General features: G+C 44.3%; 1 protein-coding gene across 7 annotated transcripts in view; it reads left to right on the top strand.

The window, feature by feature from the left end:
- CERS5 (ceramide synthase 5) overlaps positions 1 to 15,459 on the top strand; it is a 31,348-nt gene extending 15,889 nt beyond the window's left edge. For 2 of the 7 annotated variants that reach the window (XM_021091643.2, XM_084955683.1), the window contains exons 2-11: positions 2,895 to 3,000; positions 3,599 to 3,729; positions 4,725 to 4,782; positions 6,939 to 6,989; positions 7,658 to 7,750; positions 9,896 to 10,024; positions 10,127 to 10,233; positions 11,557 to 11,713; positions 13,120 to 13,228; positions 14,549 to 15,459. In XM_021091643.2, coding sequence (XP_020947302.1) covers positions 2,895 to 3,000; positions 3,599 to 3,729; positions 4,725 to 4,782; positions 6,939 to 6,989; positions 7,658 to 7,750; positions 9,896 to 10,024; positions 10,127 to 10,233; positions 11,557 to 11,713; positions 13,120 to 13,228; positions 14,549 to 14,556 — 949 coding nt within the window. In that variant the 3' untranslated portion in view covers positions 14,557 to 15,459. Of the gene's footprint in view, positions 1 to 2,894; positions 3,001 to 3,598; positions 3,730 to 4,724; positions 4,783 to 6,938; positions 6,990 to 7,657; positions 7,907 to 9,895; positions 10,025 to 10,126; positions 10,234 to 11,556; positions 11,714 to 12,641; positions 13,229 to 14,548 lie in introns of those variants that run through there. The other 5 variants (XM_021091642.2, XM_084955682.1, XR_014803209.1 and 2 more) reach the window with 4 other exon arrangements.
- Positions 15,460 to 23,766: the final 8,307 nt, after the last annotated feature.

The following is a 23,766-nucleotide window of genomic DNA, read 5'->3' as shown; positions in this document are numbered from 1 at the left end:
TTGATTTATTAGTAATATAACTAATGTTTTATGAAAAATAACTGTTGCCACAGGTGCAGCATAGGTCACAGTTGCAGCTTGGATTCAATCCCTGGCCTGGGAACTTCTGTATGCTGTGAATGCGGCCATTAAAAAAAGAAAAAAAGCAAAATAACTTTTCTAAAACAACAACAGCAAAAAAAGTGAGAACATTATTTTACATTTTTGCAAGCATCTCTCTCTTTTTTTTTTTTTTTTTTTTTTTTTTGGTCTTTTGTCCCTTTAGGGCCGCAACCGGGGCATGTGGAGGTTTCCAGGCTAGGGGTCTGATCGGAGCTGAAGCTGCCGGCCTACACCACAGCCACAGCAACGTCAGATCCGAGCTTCATCTGCAACCTACACCACAGCTCATGGCAACGCTAGACCCTCAACCCACTGAGCAAGGCCAGGATCAAACCCATATCCTCATAGATACTACTTGGGTTTGTTAACCACTGAGCCACAATGGGAACTCCTAGGTAACTTTCGGAAAATCTCTTAGCTGGTAAAATCTGTCTAACTCAGAGCCTTTTTTTATTTTTTATTTTGCTTTTTAAGGCCGTACCTGCGGCATATAAGTTCCCAGGCTAGGGGTTGAATTGGAGCTACAGCTGCCAGCCTACACCACAGCCACAGCAACACAGGATCCGAGCCTCATCTGTGACCTACACCACAGCTCACAGCAATGCCCGATCCTTAACCCACTGAGCAAGGCCAGGGATCAAAGCTGCAACCTCATGGTTCCTAGTTGAATTCTTTTTTTTTTTTTTTTTTTTTGGTCTTTTTGCCTTTTCTAGGGCTGCTCCCGCGGCATATGGAGCTTCCCAGGCTAGGGGTTGAATCAGAGCTGTAGCCACTGGCCTACGCCAGAGCCACAGCAACGCAGGATCCAAGCTGCGTCTGTGACCTACACCACAGCTCACGGCAATGCCAGTTCCTTAACCCACTGAGCAAGGGCAGGGATCGAACCCGCAACCTCATGGTTCTTAGTTGGATTCGTTAACCACTGAGCCACGCTGGGAATTCCCCTAGTCGAATTCTTTTCTGCTGCACCACAACAGGAACTCCTAACCCCAAGGCCTTTGATCACCTGACAGGATTAAGGAAGAGGCCTGAATCAGAGGGTAAGAGTGGGAATGGAAAGGCTGTTTCTTGTTCTTCTATCTACCTGTTCATTCAGTTAATATAGATGGGAGGAGAGAGATGATTCTGTGGTTTTCTCTCTGATATGGCACGAACTCAACAGCAAAGAATGACTGCCTTAATTACTCTTGTGGATGCTGATCAGTGCTGAGCTCCAATAGAACCAAGGGTGGACTTCACTAGACTGGTCACTTGTCAATTACAGAGCAACTCCTGAGCACAGAACCTTGATAAATGCAAGTATCTTTGTGTTCATAAGGAGTTGAAACATGAAGGGGGTTTAAAATATTTATACACAGAATTATATATCAGGAAATGTAAATTAAAGTATCTACCAGCATTGGCATTTGCATGAAACTTGAGAGAAGAGACGGGTTACAGATGTGGCTGACGGTGCTTGAATCAGTTTTCCCCATGGTATGGCTCAGGAACTTTGATGATAAAAGTTTTCTTAGAGGAAGATAATAAATAAAGTTTCTTATTTTCAGTCCCTCCCGTAAAGATAAATTCTGGATTCAAATGCAGATCAAGAAAATAGGTCAAGAGCACTCCATCTTATGCCTCCCAGTGATAATTTCATCATGAGGCTCCCTAAGATACTAAGAGAGCTAGAACTGGTTTTGCCTTATCCTGAAAGTGACCACATAAAGCTTTTCCCAGAGCTGATACTGATACAAATCTGTAGTTGTGGACCAGAGGGAGCTCTTTCTTAAAGAACCAAGGAATAATTCCTCAATTTTCAAAGATCTAAAAGTTGTAAATTAATAATAATCACTGCTATCACCATGGACTCTTAGAGATAGAAAAAAAATCTTACACAGTGTCTCGTATAAACCTCTTAGATGACGAAACCCAAACCCAAGAGTTAAATTACTCGACCAAGTACACATGACTTGGGACTAGAACTGGGTACTAATAGGTAATTTCTTTCTCACGACTCTTCCTAGTTTCCTGATTTCTTCCCTCAGAGCTCCTGAAAATTCTAAGTATTTCTGTAATATTTTGATGAGGCAGGAAGTTGACCATGACCTCCGATATTTGTGTTCAGGAAGAGCTTAGACTTGGTGCTGCTCTTCCCTCCATTTAAGATCTTCTTGATCTTTGGATATAAGGAAACCTACCATTTATTAAGCACAAAGTCCCTTGTGTTAGGGGCTCCATATGTGTTCCATCATTGAATACCCGCAAGATTCATGTAAATTAGACCTGCTTCTTACATTTTAATGAGCATATGAATCCCTTGGGAATCTTGTTAATGCAGATTCTGATTTTGCTGGTCTAGGGCGGGGCTCGAGATTCTGCGTTTCTAAAGGAAAAGCTTTTCCTTTTCTGCATTTCTAAGGAAAAGCTAATAATGCTATTGATCTGTGAACCTTATATTGAGTAGCAAAGCTGTTGATACTCTCTTCATCTTATAGATGAAAACACTGAGGTTTAGAGAGATTACAGGCAGTAAATGGTAGGCCGGTGATTTAATCTAGGTCTTTCTGACTTTAAACCTCAAGATGTGATATAGGAAGCCAGGGAAAAATGGAAGGAGAGCTTAATGTTCCAGTATTTCTTAAACAGGTTACTTCTCAAGCGAGTCAATGGCAGAATCCAGGACTAAAACGAAAAATCTTGGCTCCAAACCAAGTCTTTCCCCCTTTTCCTCTTGTTCCCCTAATCAGGATCTTGGCTTTATTCTTAGTAAACCATTTTTAGAATTGGCTTTTGTGTTTTCTCCATTACAGGTTTATTGCCAAACCCAGTGCCCTTCACATTGGCATCCAGGACAGTTGTCCTTATCAGGTCCAACCTAATGCCATCCTTGAAAAGGTGTTCATATCTATTACCAAGGTAAGTGGGCAAAGAAACAGAGAGGAAGATTCATGTGGGAGGTTGTCCCATAGGGCTGGGGAGGGGGGATAGAGAGCAAGTATTTCCAAGGGTAAAGAGAGTATGGGGTGATATTCCCATTTGGATAGTCCATAGAGCTATTAGGAGAACTTTATCCATTCAGGGAAATACCTTTGGCCAGGATCCCTTAAATAAGTCAAGTCCACATACATTTGAGCTTTAGGCCTAGCAGCCACCATTACCCCTTCTCACCCGGACACACATCATATTTTGATTTTGTTTTTCGCTGCTCTAGCTGTTGTCACTACCTTGTTGCATAGTCAAGATAGGGATGGCACTGACAGCCTTTGCAGTTTGGGTTTTTAATATCTCTTATGACTCCGCTTGGGCTAGAGGGAGAAGACCAAAGATGCGTATGGGTGAGTGGTAAAGGTCCTTGATGTGTGAAATAGCACTTCTTACTAACAATGACGTTGAGGAAAGGTAAACACCACGTAAGCCACTATAGTTATCACCCCTTTGCCCCTCAGCTAGTCAGAGAGATTTATGAGAGGTTTGAAGAGAAAAGGATGTTCTGACTCTGTTTATGCATCGACAGTATCCTGATGAGAAAAGGCTGGAGGGCCTGTCAAAGCAATTGGACTGGGATGTCCGAAAAATCCAATGCTGGTTTCGCCATCGGAGGAATCAGGACAAGCCCCCAACGCTCACTAAGTTCTGTGAAAGCATGTAGGTGTGCCAGAGGAGGTGGGGAGGAAGGAGAAGGGTGAGGTATGACTAGACTGAGGTTTTGTTTTGAAAATCACTTGTCTTGTTAGGCTAAGTCAATGGATGTGGAGGGCTGACTCTATTATAGACTGGAAAGTAAGGGAACTGAAAACCTAGTCACCCTTAGTTTCTTGGGCATGCTTGTCCCTAAGCTAGATGTAGTTCCGTTTTGTTTCCCTTTTCTAAATAAATTGGGAGTGAATTCATATACCTGCACTTGTGTAGCTAGATATGCACACACTTGTACACCTTGGTAGAGATAGTACCACCTTGCTCTAAATTGACATTTTAGAGGGAAGCATCCCTTTTCTGGACATATCGTAGTTCATTTCACTGAATTTTTACTAATTATCCACTGGACACAGAGCACTGCATTTATCATTGGCATGCAAAAAAAAAAAAAAATTAGACACTGTCATCAGGGAGTCTGATGTGGAAGTAAAGTTGACTAAAGCCAGTATACCCTGTGGAAATCTATATTAAACAGAGGCCATAAGATTTTTATCTCTTTGGCTTTTTAGGAAAGTATTTGTCCCTATTATGGAAAATTCATTTCTTACCAGTAACTGTCTTTTTTTTTTTTTTTTTTTTTTGTCTTTTTGCCTTTTTCTAGGGCTGCTCCCACAGCATATGGAGGTTCCCAGGCTAAGGGTCGAATCGGAGCTGTAGCTGCCAGCCTACGCCAGAGCCACGGCAACATGGGATCCGGGCCGCGTCTGCAACCTCCACCACAGCTCACAGCAACACCGGATCCTTAACCCACTGAGCAAGGGCAGGGATCGAACCTGCAACCTCATGGTTCCTAGTCAGATTCGCTAACCACTGAGCCACGACGGGAACTCCACCAGTAACTGTCTTATAACCAAATCTGCTATCTTGCCTTCTTTAGCCTCAAAGGTTTTCTTCTGAATGAATATTTCTCTAATATTTCTCTCTAACACTCCTCGCCCATCCAGGTGGAGATTCACTTTTTATTTATGTATATTCTGCTACGGAATTAGATTTCTCTGGTCGGTGAGTCTGAACTTTTCCTGATTTTCTTTTGGGTTCTAATTATTCCTACATTACTAGAGATAAGAATTAAATACCTTTCTATCTCTATCTCTCTCCTCCCCCTTTTTCCTTTGTGATACCCAGAGCCCAGGTTTACAGGATAAATAGATTGTCTTCTGTCTGTGGCCTGACTTCAAAGAAGAATTTCAGGCTTTTTGATTTTTATGAGCCTTTTTTTTCCCCATTGTGCCACACTGTTTTCTTCTAAATGAAATAGTTGAGGCTTTAAAATATGTGAAACAAAAAGAAACAGAATTGAGGGAAGAGAATATACAAATATAAATCATATTTGGAGATTTTAATACCTTTAGTAATTGACTAAATCACTAGACAAAAAAAAAAAAATCACTGAGAATGTAGAAGATTTAAACAACACAATCAACCAATTTGGCCTAATGACATTTATAGAACACTACATCAACAGCTAAAGAATATGTATGTATATATGTTTATGTGTGTGTGTGTGTGTGTGTGTGTGTGTGTGTATACACACACACACACATATATATATTTGGCTGCACATGGAAGTTCCCAGGCATCAGGGATCAAACTCATTCCACAGCAGTGATAACACCAAATCCTTAACCTGCTAAGCCACCAGGGAATTCCAAATATATGTAATTTTTAAGTGCACCTGGAACATCAACTAAGATATGCCATATGCTAGGCCATAAAATAAGTCTCAGCAAATTTTAAACTATTGAAATCTTAAAAAATGTGTTCTCTGACCATAATGGAATTAAATAGAAATCAAAAGATATTTAGAAAATATTTGGAAGTTAAATAACTCTTTTAAATGACCCAAAGATCAAATAAGAAATCGCAAGGGGGAGCTCCACTATTGCACAGCAGATTAAGGATCTGGCATTGTTGCTGCTAAGGCATGGATGGGTTTGATCCCTGGTCTGGTGCAGTGGGTAGGTCACAGCTGCAGCTCATATTCAATCCCTGCTCTGGGAACTTCCATAGCTGCAGGTACAGCAAAAAAAAAAAAAAAGGAGGAAGGAAAAGAAAAGAGAAAAAAGAAATCACAAGATAAATTAGAAAATATTTTGAATTGAATGGAAAACACAATATGAAAATTTGTGGGATGCAGCTAAACCATGCTTAAGATGCTTTAAATGTTTATATTAGAAAGAAGAAAGCTTTTGGAATTCCTGTTGTGGTTCAGTGGTAACGAACCTGTCTAATATCTGTCCATGAGAGGATGCAGGTTCAATCCCTGGCCTCACTCAGTGGGTTAAGGATCTGACATTGCCGTGAGCTGTGGTGCAGGTCGCAGACACGATAGGCAGGGCTCAGATCCCACATTGCTGTGGCTGTGGCATAGCTCCGATTCGACCCCTAGCCTGGGAACTTCCATATGTCTCTGGTGCAACCCTAAAAAGGCCAAAAAAAGCAGTGAATGTTATAAACAACTTATTTATTCTTAATGGCTCAACCACTTTATGTATTTATCTTTTTAGAGCCGCACTCATGGCATATGGAAGTTCCCATACTAGGGGTCAATCAGAGCTGCAGCCCACTGGCCTACACCACAGCCATAGCAACATGGGATCCGACCCGAGTCTGCAACCTAAACCACAGCTCATGGCAATGCTGGATCCTTAACCCACTGAGTGAGGCCATGGGTTGAACCCACATCCTCATGGATACTAGTCAGGTGCATTACCACTTAGCCATGACAGGGACCCCTGTTATGAGCAATAAATTCGACAACTTAGATGAAATAGACAAATCACCTAAAGGACATAATTGAAACTCCATTAGGAATGATTACTTTTGACTTTGGAATCTTTGGCATGGAGGTCTCTCTCAGTTATTAAATTAAGTCATTATCTTCCTGCCTCCCAGTGCCCTGTGTATCCCAGAAGGTGATGTTTCCAAACGCTATCCTAGAGCTCTCCTTATTTACCTCAACGCATGGTTTCTCTCTTTGTAATAACACTTGTTCTAGAAGAAAAGTCTAGCCATATATTGACCCTTTAAGGATCCCTTCAAAAAGGATTCCTTTTCTTTCCCATCTCTCTTTTGCCCCAAGCAGAGAGAGAAAGGGATTATATAGATAAGCCAGGGAGAATCCTGAAGACTGACTTGGGTTATCCGTTTTCTTTTAGTCACCTTGGTTCTGGGACACCCGACAATGCTGGCACAGTTACCCTTATCAGGTAGGATCTGAGTCCTTTAAAGACGTGGGCCTGATGTGTATGTGTACAATGGGGGTGGGCAGGAGTTCATGGCCAGTCCCAGGGCAGATGGCACATTTCCTGGGTATTCTTAATGATTAGGGATTGAGATATATTTAGGGTATCTATTTCCGGGGTCCCCATAATAGTGAAATCCAGAGATTTATTTGTTCCTATATTCACTCAATTGGTCTGGAAAGAAAAGCAGCTTCCTGGCACTTAAGGGGGTGCTTTCTGGTTCAGGTGCCCCTTTTGAATCCCTTAAGAGCATCTTGGTTCTGGTCTGTAGCAGAAAAATGTAAGGGGGTTGCTAATAGGGTAGAAGAAGGGAAAGCCTCAGCGTATTTAATCCCCCGAAAAGCGCTCATTGCCCAGAAATCTAGACACATTGACTTGATTGTGCCATAATATGTATTAACCTTATCTGATCTCTGAAAGATGAGAGCTGAAGATGTGGGTGTGTGAAAGGGGAGAGGTTCGAGTCTCCACACCAAATCCAAAATCTGTTAGCTATTGCCCATCTTGGAAGATAATGGAAAGGAAGAATATTTAGGAATTGGGACCATGGGTCCTCTGAGACAGAGAAAGTTGCAGAGATGGAATGAGTCTTTGACTAGCTGGTATTCTAACTACTTCTTTCTCTCTTCCAGCCTCTCACAAGTGGGCTTTATTACTATTATATCATGGAGTTGGCTTTCTATTGGTCTCTTATGTTTTCTCAGTTTACAGACATTAAAAGAAAGGTAAGAACATTGGCTCCCTCAGCTCCCTGACATTGCATCCTCCTTTGCAGCAGCCGTCATTGTTGTCATTGTAAGATTCTCTGCCCTGATTGGGACCACAAAAGAGAGAGAAATTAGGTTTTTGGGTTTTTTTTTTGTCTTTTTGCCTTTTCTAGGGCTGCTCCCGCGGCATATGGAGGTTCCCAGGCTAGGGGTCTAATTGGAGCTGTAGCCGCCGGCCTACGCCAGAGCCACAGCAACGCGGGATCCAAGCCATGTCTGCAACCCACACCACAGCTCACGACAATGCCGGATCCTTAACCCAATGAGCAAGGCTGGGATTGAACCTGCAACCTCATCGTTCCTAGTCGGATTCGTTAACCACTGAACCACAACGGGAACTCCAAGAAATTAGGTTTTATGGGACTTTTAGCTCTTTGTAATCTTCTCAGCAGTAAGACCTGACTAATGGTGATGTATATTTTGAGACACTCAGAGCAGCCCAGGATGAGAATAGTTAACCAGCTAAAAAGCATACCATTTTCCTTGTTTTTTTCCCATGGTACTTATATATATAAAGTTCAGGGAACTAGTCAGAACTTAGGGATAACAAGGCCTGATTCCAGAAAAGCTAGATTCCAGGAAAAGCCTTGCTTCCAGAAAAGCTAGATCTGGCTTTTTTTTTTTTTTTTTTTTGGCATTGGAGACACTCTTCCCCCCTCTGTTCTCCCTTCTTGGTGACCCCACTTACCTAAAGAAGGTCTACTGGAAGGAGTGTTAGATGATTTAGTTAACCCTTTTCTTGCTATTGTTTAGGAAACATTCAGAAAAGTGATTTTTTTTTTTTCTTCTTTTTAGGTCCACACTTGCGGTATATGGAGATTCCCAGGCTAGGGGTCTAATTGGAGCTACAGCTGCCGGCCTACACTACAGCCACATCAACATGAGATCCGAGCCACGTCTGCAACCAACGCTACCGCTCATGGCAACGCCAGATTCTTAACCCATTGAGCAAGGCACAACCTTATGGTTCCTAGTTGGATTCCTATCCTCTGCGCCACGACGGGAACTCCAAGAGAAACGATTTGATTTACTCACATAGTGGCGAAATTGGAAATGACTTGTTTTTTATAAGCAGACAGAAAGGGCAAAATCTTCACCCCTTATTGGTATCCATCTGATATAATGCAGTTCCAGCAGCTCTAACCCTAATCTGTCAATAATTCATGGTTATCTTTGCTGAGGAAAATCAGGGTTAGCATTTGTGGGAATGGACTGAAATTTAATCTGGGTTATTAGTTGTTGTGTAGCCTAGAAGCTTGATACTCAATTCAGATGCCTTTTACCCTCCTATGGTTAGGAAACATGTCTCCTTATTAAACTTTTAATCTATGATACATATAAAAAGGTTTGTAATATATACATAGGTTTTAAAACATACTAGAATGTATATTTGTGAGCCCATCCCCAACTCAAGAGTTAGAACACACCCTTGTATCTGTCTGTGGAGAGCATAGACTTGACATCTTGTTTCTCTGATACAAATTTACCTGCCTTCTCCCATCATCTGTCCCTCACTGGGCTGAGAAGTATTTATTAGATAATGTCTAATAACTCAGGTATTTAGAGATTTCTTTTTCCAGGTCTAACCTTGGCATGAGAACCCAAGAGGAAATGGAGCTTTAAATCTGAAAGCAAGAAGCACTTGTATTAAGATGGGTGGCTTAGCATTTCTCCAACACGTTTTGGAATAGTTTAGCTTTGTCCCTCCACAAACCTCTCCTCTCTGTTAGGTCCCTTTGGTTGAAAGTTCTTTCATGGACACAGAAGAGTGTTAGACTCTGAAGAATAGCCAAGATCTAAGGCCTGTACGCCTGACTACCACCCGGGAAATTATTTCCAAGTGTCAGCTCAGCATCCAAGCTCTACGTGTTCTGCAGCCACCAAGGAAAATAACTCTTTTCTCAGCTTTGTGCTATATTAACGTAGATTGTGGGTCAATCACTGATGTAGAGGGTTGGGGCTGCTCCCTGAGGGAGAGTCTAAACAAAATGGAACTTCTAAGGGATGGGATAAGATCTTCCAAGAACAGTGCAGGGCATTGAGCTGGCTAGCAGCTCTGTGGCCTTGCCTTTACCTGCCTCGTCTGTTTCCACGCCTTCCCAGGACTTCCTAATCATGTTCGTGCATCACTTGGCCACCATTGCGCTCATTACCTTCTCCTACATCAACAACATGGTTCGAGTGGGAACCCTGGTCATGTGTCTCCATGATGCCTCAGACTTTTTGTTGGAGGTGAGGCCCCAACTCCTCTTTCCTCCCTATTCTTTCTTTCCTTTTCTTCCTATCTGAGAACTGGTTGTCTCCCCAACTCACTTCTTGCCTTCCTTTCTCCAGGCAGCCAAGCTGGCCAATTATGCCAAGTATCAGCGTCTCTGTGACACCCTCTTTGTGGTCTTCAGTGCTGTTTTTGTGGTGACCCGTCTAGGAATCTATCCATTCTGGTAAGTGTAAGGGCTGCAGAACTGTGGTAGCTATGTAGCCAATGAAACCTTTCATTGGTTTAGGGAACAGACCACCAGGAACTCGGTTGCTCTGCTTTTTCTTTTGTCTTTTTATAACCACACCCGCAGCATATGGAGGTTCCCAGGCCAGGGGTCTAATCAGAGCTGTAGCTGCGGCAACACCACAGCCACAGCAACACCAGATTCAAGCCACGTGTGTGACCGCCGCCATGGCTTGCAGCAACGCTGGATCCTTAACCCACTGAGGATTCGGAATGGTTCAATCCCAACCCTGGGAGGCCTGGGATCAAACTCATATCTTCACAGAGATGTCAGGTCCTTAACCGGCTGAGCCACAATGGGAATTCCCTCTGCTTTTTCTTTGACCTAATCTAACCCTTTACGAACCGTCAAAGGACCTCGTTTCCCTTACATAGTATTTCTAGTGAGGTGTGATCTAGACGGGGAGCATCCAGCTCACTTGGCTGTAGCTCTCCTGACTCATCTCTGAGGAACAGTATTTATTTATGCCTTCTCTGGCACTGATTATGGAATTTTCCAGTTCTTCTTGCTTGTTTTCTTGCTCTGTACCATCTCCCCAGCCCTGACCAATACACAGGCACACACGCCACTCTCACTTCTACACTCACTATGGTACAAAGTCATTGACTCTCAGGGATGGAGATTCTGCTTAGCCTGAAGGAATCAGCTACCAGTTGTCCTATATGTGCCTGAGGATCTGAGTAATTCCTAGGGTTATGATTAAAATTGGTGTCCCAGGGAGTTCCCACAGTGGCTCAGTGGTTAATGAACCCGACTAGTATCCATGAGGACACAGGTTTGATCCCTGGCCTCGCTCAGTGGGTTAAGGATCCGGCGTTGCCGTGAGCTGTGGTGAAGGTCGCAGGTGTGGCTTGGATCCCGAGTTGTTGTGGCTGTGGTGTGGGCCTGCAGCTACAGCTCCGATTGGACCCCTAGCCTGGGAACCTCCCTATGGCCCGGCTGCGGCCCTACGAAGACAAAAAAAAAAAAAAAAAGAAAAGAAAACTTGGTGTCCCAGTTTTGTGAAACTGCATATTTGAAGTGATATGTAACATGACTTATTTTATCAGTTCCTAAGATTTCTGTATCTTCCCCTATCCCTAAAGATAGAAAAACTCATCGGCTCCCTTTCTTTATTCTTTTCTCTCTATGGATGGATATCCCTGGAATTTCAGCTGATGGAACGTATGGGGAGAAAACAAAGCGTTCCAGGGAGTTTAGATTCATCTCTGTCTGCCTGGCTTTGACTCCAGAATCTGATGATTGGCTTCCCTCTTACAGGATTCTGAACACGACCCTCTTTGAGAGTTGGGAGATGATTGGGCCCTACCCCTCCTGGTGGCTCTTCAATGGCCTTCTCCTGATCCTACAGGTTCTGCATGTCATCTGGTCCTACCTGATTGCACGAATTGCTTTCAAAGCCTTGATCCGAGGAAAGGTGAGGGTACCAGGTGGCTTCTTTCTTTGGGGCTGAGTGGGAAGATAGGTATTGCTAAATAGAGCTTCTCTCTCTCGCTAGCCTGGTGAGCCCCATCTACACGAACAGACCCAGCAAAAAGCCTAGGGCTCCAGAGTTTTTATCTTGGAGTGTTTCGCCATCTAAGACCTCACTTAGATGCCAGAGAAGGATTGGCCTTCTCCCTGTCCGTTAGGAATGACTATTGTGAAATAATGAACAGGATTAGGTTTGGAGGTGGCCTCAACCATTTCCTGCCCCTTACTACCTACTTCAGTGGACTTCATGTTTTTGTTTTTAGCATAGGAGCCTTTTTTTGGAGGAAATCATATGCAGAGCTCCAATGTATAAACTGTTAGATTTCCTAGGAATAGTATGTTATATTCACAAGCCACCCCAAGATGACCACACTGTGTTGTTCATGATACAGCTTATGGGGGAGTTCCTGTCACGGCACAGTGGAAACGAATCCAACTAGAAACCATGATGTTGTGGGTTCGATCCCTAGCCTTGCTCAGTGGGTTAAGGATCTGGCATTGCCATGAGCTGTGGTGTAGGTCATAGACACAGCTCGTATAGTGCATTGCTGTGGCTGTGGTGTAGGCCAGCAGCAACAGCTCTTATTAGACCCCTAGCCTGGGAACCTCCATGTGCCGCAGGTGTAGCCCTAGAAAGATGAAAAAAAAAAAAAAAAAAAGATACAGCTTATGGGGGAGTTCCCATCGTGGCTCAGTGGTTAACAAACCAGACTGGTATCCTTGAGGACACGGGTTTGATCCCTGGCCTTGCTCACTGGGTTAAGGATCTGGGGTTGCCGTGAGCTGTGGTGTAGGTTACAGACATGGCTCAGATCTGGCATTGCTGTGGCTCTGGTGTAGGCCGGCAGCTGCAGCTCCAATTCGACCTCTAGCCTGGGAACCTCCATATGCCATAGCTGCAGCCCTAAAAAGACAAAAAAAAAAAGATACAGCTTATGTAAGGGACTAAGTACTGGCTTCACTCTACTGTGTTATGAGGCAAGGGTGTTAAGTGAGATAGGTCTTTAGGGTTTCAAATGCCCATCTTATGCCAGGAGCCCAAAAGCACAAAGAAAAGGTATCATTCAGTGATAAAACTTGCAACCGAACTTAGCAAATTCTGAAGCAGCCAGTTAGGCTGTGATTAGGCTGGAGATTTAGCCTTCAGTATATAGAATCCTGAGGGGAGGGCCTCTGGTAGAGGACACCCTGACTCCAGGAAAAGGGATAGGGTGTTTCCCAGGTATATATGATCTTTGGTGTCACTGTTCCTTAGGCTGCCGTTGGTTTCAGAACTTGCTCAGTGTGCCTGTGCATCTTACTGTAGCTACTGGACATCTCTCTTCTCCCCTGCTCTTCTTTCCTGACCAGGTGACCTGTCCAGGAAGGATTAGACCCAGACTCTGTACTCTCCACCCTTTTCTCACCTCCTTCCTTTTCTCTATGCCTGGCGGGAGCTGGACAGTTTCATCTCTTGCATGTAAGTGTATCTGTGCTTCTCGTGTTCAGTGAAGCATGTCTGTCTGAATGTGTTTCTCTTCCTTCCTTCCTGCCTTCCTTTCTGGTTCCCTGTGTCGTTTCAGAGCTTGTCCTCTCTCCTGACCTCACTATGCCATTGTTCAATGGAGCTCAAATTGCCAGATTCTTTTTTTTTTTTTTTTTTTTTTTCTATTTTTCCTTTCCTTCCTACCCCTCCCTTCCTTTTGAGCCTTCCCTTTATGTCAAATCAAGACACACTGCCCTCTGGTGGAAATGTCCCAAAGGTCAGATAATTATTATCTGTGTTCAGAGGTCAATAGCTGTACTAATAAACCATAGACTCTTAGAGCTAACCAAAGCAAGTAACCTACCCCTTGGCAAGAGCAATTGTTGTTTTGTTTCCGTCTTACCCCCTCTTCTTAAAAAAAAAAAGCCTACATTTATTATTCTTGAGTTTTGGAGGGCAAAATCTGACATTGGTCTCATTGGGTATCTCTCCTTTACTTTTATGGTCCACGGTAGAGAATTTTAAATACCTTGCCTGGTATACAGGATAGTTTAGGTTGAAAAACAGTGCTCTGATCCTTCATTTGAAAGTACAGAACAAATGCTGAAGTTGAGAGGCTCACAGATTCAGAGAGTAGCGTGCTTGGGACTGGGATTCTTTTCTCACTGACTGCCAGTCTGCTTTTCACCATACTGTGTATCTTGGGGACACTAATGCTGCTCAAGAGAGGTCATCTTGCTGCTGGAAAAAGGGAGAGAATTGGAGAAACAGTGTCATAGAATGTTGCTAGTTGAGCCCAGGAAGAGAAGAGCTAATAATAAAGGCCTAATTGTGGACCAGCTTTGGTGATAAAGCAAAACTGAGAATAACTATAACTGCAGTGGCCACAACCACCAGACGATAGAAGCAATGATGAAAGCCATATGTATTGTTTGTGTGGCGTTTGCTTTCTTTTTTTCTTTTTTTAGGTGGAAGAGGAGAAAAGGTGTCTGTGGAGTTTCCTTCAAACCTAAACCAGGATCAGTGAATGATTTCAGCCCTATTAGGCTGGTCCTGAAAGATGAACCCCTCTTCCAGAATAGCTACTTATTCCATTGAGAACAAAACCAGAGGTGATGAGAGAGAAACCCAGAAAGCTGGCAAATGATATTCACAACAGTCACCGTGGTCCCGATAGTATTTTGAGCCAGGTGCCACCAGAAAGTAGGCTAGATTGGGAACAGTGCCCAGACATGGGCTCTGTGGGCTTTGTTTTTCGTATGATTGCAGAAGAGTCCTGTCCTCACCTTTTGCCTTCGATCCCATCCCACCCAGGTATCTAAGGATGATCGCAGTGATGTGGAGAGCAGCTCAGAGGAAGAAGATGTGACCACCAGCACAAAAAGCTCCTGTGGCAGCAGCTCCAGCAATGGTGCCAATCGGGTGAATGGTCACATGGGAGGCAGCTACTGGGCTGAAGAGTAAGGTGGTTGGTGTGGGGACTTAAGCACAGATGGACTTGTAGGGCCACTGGCAACCTACTCTTCTCCAGCCTCCCCACATCCGCACTCTTGTGACGAGGGGGTGTGCAGGGCATTGAGGAGAATCAAAGAAACAAATATTTTCACTTTTTTAAGAAAACTCTACCATTGTGTATTTAATAGCCTCGAGTTTCTTTCAGTAATGTTATTTGATTTGCTTTGTGTGCGTGCGTGCGTGTGTGTGCATATGTGCATGTGCATTTGTGCATATGCCTGACTTTCATTGCCTGGGTGGGGCACACAGTTTTGAACTGGGGGCAGTAGGCCTTGCTGGTCCTCTTTGAATCCACCTCAATCCCAGATTCGACTGCACCTTGAATTATGCTGGCTCCGGAATATCGCCCCCCTTGTTGTTGCCCAAGGCTCTTGAGACTCCGGCCCTCTGAACGGAGAAGCCAAGTTCAGCTCCAGGTTTCTGCACTGTTCCTTGTTCAGAGCTGACATATTTCACATGAAGTTGTGTAGAAACAGACAAACCTGCATGGATAGTCAGGATTGCTGTGGCCCCTAGCTAGGCTCCCTTCCTACAACCTGGTGGTGACAGGGACAGCTGCCGGTACCCTGCCCTTTGTTCAATGGTACGCAGGGAGTGGGGGGTGGGAGGAGAGGCTGAGCTGAGGGCTGGAGGACAACAGCCACTGGGTGTGCTGTTAACGGTTTATACTATTGTTTACTTTTCTGTGATTAAAAGTGCTTCAACCCTCATCTGCTGTCTCAATCTCTTTAGTGCCTCCCAGTTCCCTGAATCCATAAGCTAATTAAGAACTTTGCAGGTCTCATTTAGAGGCTCTTGGACACCAAGGTTTTCCTTTCTGTGCATGCTGGAAAGAGAGTACCTGCACATTAGGGCTTCATATTGTAAGAAAAAAATAAATGTGTAGTGATCACAAGAAAAAATGCTAAGCATAGAAACGCAGGTATATTGCCAGAGCTAACAGGGGCTGTTGTTGTAGAGCTGTGACTCCTTGAGTATTTTCTGTGTTTCCCATTTTATTGAGTAGAGACTGACAGTTAACATCTGGATTGCAATAAGTGAATCTAAGCAGATGTTTTCTCTTTTAGCCTATGGAGAAACGGTCTTCCTAATCTAGATTTTTTTCTTGTTGAGCTCAAGGCAAAATTACCAATAGTAGTATTCCTCTCTTAAAATAATTTTCCATTTTATGAATATTCACATTATCAAAATATTTCCAGGTGCTGTTGTATACATTAAGACACATGGAGAAGGAGTTCCCATCGTGGCTCAGTGGAAACGAATCTGACTAGTATCCATGAGGATGCAGGTTTGATCTCTGGCCTCGCTCAGTGGGTTAAGGATCTGGCATTGCCGTGAGCTGTGGTGAAGGTCAGAGATGAGGATTGGATCTGGCGTTGCTGTGGCTGTGGTGTAGGCCAGTGGCTACAGCTCCAATGTGACCCCTAGCCTGGGAATCTCTGTATGCCACAGGTGTGGCCCTAAAAAGACAAAACCCAAAAAAAGACGTATGGAGGGGCTCTCTTGGAGTACAGTGGGTTAAGGATTCTGCGTTGTCACTGCACCGGCCTGGGTTGCTGCTGTGGTGGTTTCAATCCCTGGCCCAGGAACTTCCACATGCTGCAGGCACAGCCAAAAAAAAAGACATGGGGTGCTTCATTGTTTGAGAGATGGATAAAAATTGAAAGAAATAGGAGTCCTTGTTGTGGCTCAGTGGGTTAAGAACCTGACTAGAATCCATGCGGATGCAGGTTTGATTCCTGGCCTCGCTCAGGGGATTAAAGGATCAGGTGTTGCCATGAGCTGTGGTGTAGCCCACAGATGTGGCTTGGATCTGGCATTGCTACAGCTGTGGCATAGGTCGGCAGCTGCATCTCTGATTCGACCCCTAGCCTGGGAACTTGTATATGCCTCAAGTGTGACCCTGAAAAGTAAAAAAAAAAAAAGGAAATAGGTTGTTTTAAGAATCAGATACTTGTTTGATGTTCATTGACATTATTGGGCTATTTACCCTACTAACCTTACTGAGTGGCTGGATTTTAAAAAGACTTAGGGAATTCCCGTCGTGGCGCAGTGGTTAACGAATCCGACTAGGAACCATGAGGTTGTGGGTTCCATCCCCGACCTTGCTCAGTGGGTTAAGGATCCGGTGTTGCCATGAGCTGTGGTGTAGGTCGCAGACTCGGCTCAGATCCCGTGTGGCTGTGGCTGTGGCGTAGGCCGGCGGCTACATCTCTGATTAGACCCCTAGCCTGGGAACCTCCATATGCCGCAGGAAGCAGCCCTAGAAAAGGCAAAAATACAAAAAAAAAATTTTTTTAATAAAAAAATAAATAAAAAGACTTAGCATAGGGCATGGAAAAATTAAATTCTAAAAAATCTTAAATAGTTATACAGTCAGAGCTATCATGAAGACTAAAAGACTTAGTTCCTCAAGTTGCCATATTGTTGAATAGACTGGTAATTGTGAAACAAATGAAAATGCTTTTGAAAATCAGACAAGATATGCATTTTGCCTTTTGAAATTTGAACGATCACTTTGTAAACACAATCTGGATTAGTTGACCCGGTTAATCTGACATAAGATGCAACCAAGTGGTATAATAAATGAAAATGATAATAGCTAACACATAGGTCTCTATTATATGCCAGGTACTGTATTAAGCCCTTTATATATAATTAAAATGAAGCAAAATAGGTTAATTTGCTTAAATTTAAACAGAAATTAAAAATCTAACTCAGAGTCTCTGTTTGTAACGACTCTACTGTAACTTCCCAAATATGAGGAAGCATAGCTGTTGAAGAAATCTTTAGCCAAAGGCATAGACTGCTTAGAGTTTGCCTTGGATGAATGAATTGAGATTAGGGTCAGTTACAGGGACAGGGTCTTGTTCTGAGCAGGATCTGTATGCACATAGTTGGAATGGGAGATGAAAAGAAAGGGTTATTTGAATACAGAGCTGGAAGATAGTGTCAGTTGGGCAGCAAGACTGTCATGAGGCCTGTTTTATTTTTATTTATTTATTTATTTATTCTTTTGTCTTTTTAGGGCTGCATCCATGGCATATGGAGGTTCCCAGGCTAGGGGTCTAATCGGAGATGTAGCTGCCAGCCTATGCCACAGCCACAGCAGCACAGGATCCCAGCTGCATCTGTGACCTATGCAACAGCTCACAGCAACACCAGGTCCTTAACCCACTGAGCAGGGCCAGGGATCGAACCCGCAATCTCATGGTTCCTAGCTGGATTTGTTAACCACTGAGCCACAACAGGAACTCCTGTTTGTAGACTTTTTAATGATGGCCATTCTGGCTGGTGTAAGGTGGGACCTCATAGTGGTTTTGATTTGTATTTCTCTAATAATGAGTGATGTTGAACACCTTTTCATGTGTTTTTTGGCCATCTGTATGTCTTCTTGGGAGAATCGTTTGTTTAGATCTTCTGCCCATTTTTTGATGTGGTTGTTTGTTTTTTTGGTATTGAGCTGTAGGAGGTGTTTGTTTATTAATTTTGGAGATTAATCCCTTGTCAGTCGATTCACTTGCAAAGATTTTCTCCCATTCTGTGGGTTGTCTTTCGTTTTGCTGTAGCACATCTTCTTTATCCATTCCCCTGTCCATGGACATTTAGGTTGTTTCCATACCTTGGCTATTGTGAATAATGCTGCTGTGAACACAGGGGTGTGTGCCTGCATCTTTTTGAATTATGGTTTTGTCTGGATATGTGCCTAGCAGTGGGATTACTGGATCATATGGCAATTCTATTTTTAATTTTCTGAGGAACCTCCATACTGTTTTCCATAGTGGCTGTACTGATTTACATTCCCACCAACAGTGTAGGAGGAATGGCATGGTTTTTTTGAAATGGTGAACATAAGTTCTAAATAAACTACCGTATAATCTTCCCTCCATTTATACAGTAGTTGCATGCCTAGAGGATTCAGCACACTAAAAACTGCAAAACGTACTTTGTGTTTATAGGTAAAAAAAGAGTAAGGTTATAGGCTCAGCTAATTATAAATTGTTTTTCACTTGAATATTTATGGGGACATATGATAGCTGTGCAGGACTTGGGACAAGTCGTTGTGCAAGATTATCCCAGGCATTGCAAGAAAGCTAGCATCCTTGGCTTCCACCTACCAAATGCCAGAGATGCTTCCCAGTCATTGTGACAATCAAAACACTTTCACCTCTATTGGGTAGGGAATGCCACTTCTGCCAAGAACCACTGTTCTAAATAATAGGAAGCCATCAGAAGTATTTTTCTCCCCTCAACTTTTTGATAAATTGGAAAAAAAAAAAGAGAAACATAAAGAATATATGCTATATATTAATATCCAGAATTAATAATACCACCATTTTGTCTTCAAATCTTATTTGGAAAAGAAATAAAAATCAAGACCTGTGATATTGTGATATAATAAATACGTATTTGGTCTGAGTCCCAAGTTCTTGGCACAGAGCTTCTAAGACCCTTGGGAATCTCCAGAGTAACACTCTCCAGAGTCTTTTTATTTGCTAATGAGGTTACTCTAGGTGGGCCCCTAGATAGTTTCAGGATGGGAGCTGGTTGCCAGAGGAACCAGACCCAGGCAGATTAGACGGCTGAAACTTTCAGGCCCCTGGACCTCTTGAGAGGGGAAAGGGACTGGGGATTAAGTCACTTCATCAGCGGACAATGATTTAATCATGCTTATGTAATGGAACTCCATAAAAATCCTAAACAACAGGGTTCAGAGAGCTTCTGGTGCTGACAGGGTGATCTGCCCTATGCACCTCTTCCATTTGGCTGCTCCTGAGTGGTGTCCTTTACAATGAACTAGTCATAATAAAGTGTTTCTGAGTTCAGTTCTGTGAGCCATTACAGCAAATTGTCAAACTTAAGGAGGAGATCATGTTAACAGAGCTGTCAGGCAAAAGTGTGGGTAACATGGGGACCCCCTACTTGTGAACGGCATCCGAAGTAGGGGATAGTCTTGTGGGACTAAACCTGTGGCGTCTGCACTAACTCCAAAGTAATGGCAGAAATGAATCGTAGGACATAGTTGGTATCTGGAGAGCTGAAGAATTGTTTGGGGTGTGAAAAACATTTAGTGTTGGAAGTGTGTTGCGAGTATAGGAAAGAAACAGTTCTCATTTAAGACCCCTTTTAGGAGTTCCCATCGAGGCGCAGCAGAAACAAATCTGACTAGGAACCATGAGGTTGCAGGTTCGATCCCTGGCCTTGCTTGGTGGGTTAAGGATCTGGCATTGCCGTGAGCTGTGTGTAGGTCAGCAGACGCGGCTCAGATCCTGCGTGGCTGTGGCTTGGTGTAGGCTGGAGGCTACAGCTCTGATTTGACCCCTAGCCTTGGAACCTCCATATGCTGTAGGTGCAGCCCTGAAAAGACAGAAAAAAAAAAAAAAAAAAAAAAAAGACCCCTTTTAACCTCTGCCTTGTTCTACCTCACCTCATCCCCAATGTAATGACTACTATTGTAAGTTTGGTATGTACTTTTTTTTTTTTTTTGTCTTTTTGCCTTTTCTAGGGCCACTCCCACGGAATATGGAGGTTCCCAGGCTAGGGGTCTAATTGGAGCTGTAGCCACTGGCCTACACCACAGCCACAGCAACGCGGGATCTGAGCTGCATCTGTGACCCACACCACAGCTCACGGCGATGCTAGATCGGTATGTACTTTCAATCCACATTTTCTACTTTTACAAAAATACACATATCCATAACAGCACAGAGTATGGGTTTGTGATATATCCTCTATAATATTCAATTTCTCACATATACATTGCTCTATGATTTCATGCCACTGATCTATTTGTCTGCTCCTGCACTGTCAGCATGTTTAGATTACTATTAGCTTTCTACTGTGTCTTAATATCTGGTCATGCTGACTCATCCTCTTTGTTCCCTTTCAAAATTGTTTTCGCTACTTGTGCCTTTGATGATTTTTTTTGGAGAAAAAGTAGTGTCTTCTGTAGACACTTGGCCCTGCATGAAAGGGTAAAGGGTCAGAGAAACCTTTTTGGAAGAAGAGGACAGAGTGGGATAGAGAGGACGTTCCATTTCGAGAGAAAGCATGAACAGGCATGGAGACGATGCACAACTACAAAGATGGTTTGATGTTACCAGAACACAAAGGATAAAAGGTCAAAACATAAGGTGGAGTCAAGTCTTAAAGACCTCATTCAGCATACTAAGGAGTTTGGATTTGACCTTATAGGCCAGGGATTTTTTTTTCTTTTTTTTTTTTTTCTGGGCTGCACGCATGGCATATGGAGGTTCCCAGGCTAGGGGTCGAATCAGAGACGCAGCTCCCGGCCTATACCACAGCCACAGTAATGCCTGATCCGAGCCACATCTGCGACCTGCACCACAGCTCACAGCAATGCCAGATCTTTAACCCACTGAGTGAGGCCAGGGATTGGACCTGTGTCCTCATGGATGCCAGTCAGATTCGTTTCTGCTGAGATAGGCCAGGGATTCTTATTATCTGTGGTTGAGCTTCAGAGGAGATCTGAGGCAGAATGCCATCATGGAATTTGTTCCAAATAGATGTCTGTGATAGCTACGGGGCAAATAAATCTGATGAGGTCAGGACCGGAACTAAGACCCCTAAAAGCCTTCTGCAAAAGTGTAAGCAAGAAAAGACAAGGGTAGAACATATTGAATGGATGTTTAAATGGTAAAAACTGGTTAGGATTAGGGTACAGGAAGTAGTATAAGACTCCCATATTCCTGACTTGGATGATAGTGTCATTAACTAAAATAAGGGAAAAAAACCCAACTAGGTCCTGGAGATGTGAAAGGATGCTGTTAGTTGTGGACCTGTCAAGTTAGAGAGGACTACAGCATGCGAGTGGATAGAACAAGCAACTGGACATATCTGAAGCTCAAAAGGTCCACCTGGAAGATACAGATGTGGAGATCAGCAGCAAGCATTAATAGCTGGCATTTACTGAGTGCTTGTCATGTACCAGAGTTTTAACCTTTATATAAAATATCATTTAATCTCTCTTTTTTTTTTTTTTTTTTTTTTTTTTTGCTTTTTAGGGCCAAACCTGTGGCATAAGTTTTGAGGTTAGCGATCAAATCAGAGCTGCAGCAGGCCACAGTCATAGCCACAGCAACGCAGGATCCGAGCCACAACTGCAACGTACACCACAGTTCACAGCAACGCCAGATCCTTAACTCACTGAGGCCAGGGATTGAACTCATGTCCTCATGGATACTAGTCAAGTTTATAACCTCCTGAGCCACACAGGAACTCCTTAATTTCTTATTTTTTAATCCCCATTTGATGGAGGTGAACTCAGAGGAGTTACAAGTAACTGGCCTATTGCAACAGAGCAATAATGGTGGGGCCAGGATACCAACCAACACTGAGCGCCTAGAATGATCTAGGGAAAACACACAGAATTAGAACAACAGACCAAAACCAAAACTTTCAGGTATTATCAGCGTTAAAATTAGGCAGAGGAATTTGCAGAAGAAAAAGTTAAAGCAGAGGAGAGGCAAGATGGCGGAAGAGTAGTGGGACATGCTCGCCTTCTCCCACAAACACAACAAACAAAAACACATCTACAGGTTAAATGATTCACACAGAACAGCAATAATCGCTGGCAGAAGAACCTAAACTCCAATAACAGCAAGAATCTCGTGACATAACTGGGTAAAACAAGAGAAAAGCAAGTGAGAGAAGGGGAATCGGGGCTGGACGGGCCCTCCCGAAAGGGAACTGTGGAGGAGAAAGGGATCCCACACCCTGGAAAGTCACCTACTCAACGGAAAGATCAACTGAATTGGAGGGATCTCCAGATGCAGAGAAGAGCACAGCAGTAAGTCTGAGATCTGAAGAGCAGAGTGAAAACCGATCATCTGAACTACGGAGGCGCTTGGGTGGGGGCTGGGCACTGAGACTTGGGCTCCAGAGGTTAGGAGGTTATTCCCCGGGAACGGGCTGGGGTGGGCGGTGTGGAGACTGCTTGGGGAACTAGGAACCAGTCGGTCGGAGGGAAGAGTCGCCCGGAGGTCTAGGAAGCAGTCTGTCAGATTGGCGGGGCAGAGACTGCCTGGGAGGCTAGAAAGCAGAGCTTCGCGGGTGGAGGGAGCAATATGCTAAGGGCTGGGGAGCAGAAAGCCACATCAGAGGGAACCTGGGAGAAGAGCTGGATCTGCAGGAGGGACAGGGCACCAGTGTTGGGGAGGAAGGAGGGGGAGGGGTGGGCCGCCATAGACTGCTCCCCACACCACAGCCCGCTCACCTGCCTGCCAGCTATCAGAAAGCTGTGCTTCCCAGTGCATCTCCCCTTACCCCATGCTCGCGCGCCGGACCTGAGACTGCTTGCCATTCCGGAGGGCTGGCCTCACCATTTGCAGAAAGCTGACCACCACAGGGGCTTGCCCTGTCCTGGCCTGCCTTCACCTCCACAGAGCAGCACCCAGCACCACCAGCCCCCTGGAAAAGGACCGCAGCCCAGAAAAGCTAGGACAAGCTTGGCCTGCCCATGCAAAATCTGCCTCCATTCTGAGGCATTCCTCCCAATTCAGCTGCCCTGGGGAAGAGCCCCTTGGGTTCTCAGCGGCCCAGCTAGCTGCTCCCACCCTCGGGGGGTGCTGCACTCCTGTGGAACAGCTGCCCAGCACTGCCAGCCCCCTGCAAGAGCCCCCACAGCCCAGAAAAGCTAGAACAAGCTTGGCCCAGCCGTGCAAAATCTACCTCCATTCCAAGACAGTCCTTCCAATTCTGGCTGCCCTGGAGAAGAGCCCCTTGGGTTCTCAGCGGCCCATCCAGCTGCTCCCGCCCTTGCGGGGGGTGCAGCACTCCTGTGGAACAGCTGCCCAGCACCACCAGCAGCCTGGAAGAGCCCCACAGCCCAAAAACACCAGAGCAAGCTCTGCCCGGCAGCGTGAAATCTGCTTCCATTGCGGTACAGACCTCCCAGTCCTGTCTGCCCTCAGGAAGTCCTCCTTTGCTTCAGAGAGACCCTGTTAGCCCTGCCCACCCTCAGGAAAAGCCACACTGCCTCAAAGAAAACCGACCAA

Source organism: Sus scrofa, chromosome 5 (assembly GCF_054392235.1).
Source record: "Sus scrofa isolate SSC_HxYL_T2T_F1_AM1 chromosome 5, Sscrofa_HxYL_maternal_Yorkshire_Landrace_v2.0, whole genome shotgun sequence".
Taxonomy (NCBI): domain Eukaryota; kingdom Metazoa; phylum Chordata; class Mammalia; order Artiodactyla; family Suidae; genus Sus; species Sus scrofa.
The sequence above is the reverse complement of the archived record's forward strand: the minus strand, read 5'-3'. Positions and strand labels throughout refer to the sequence as shown.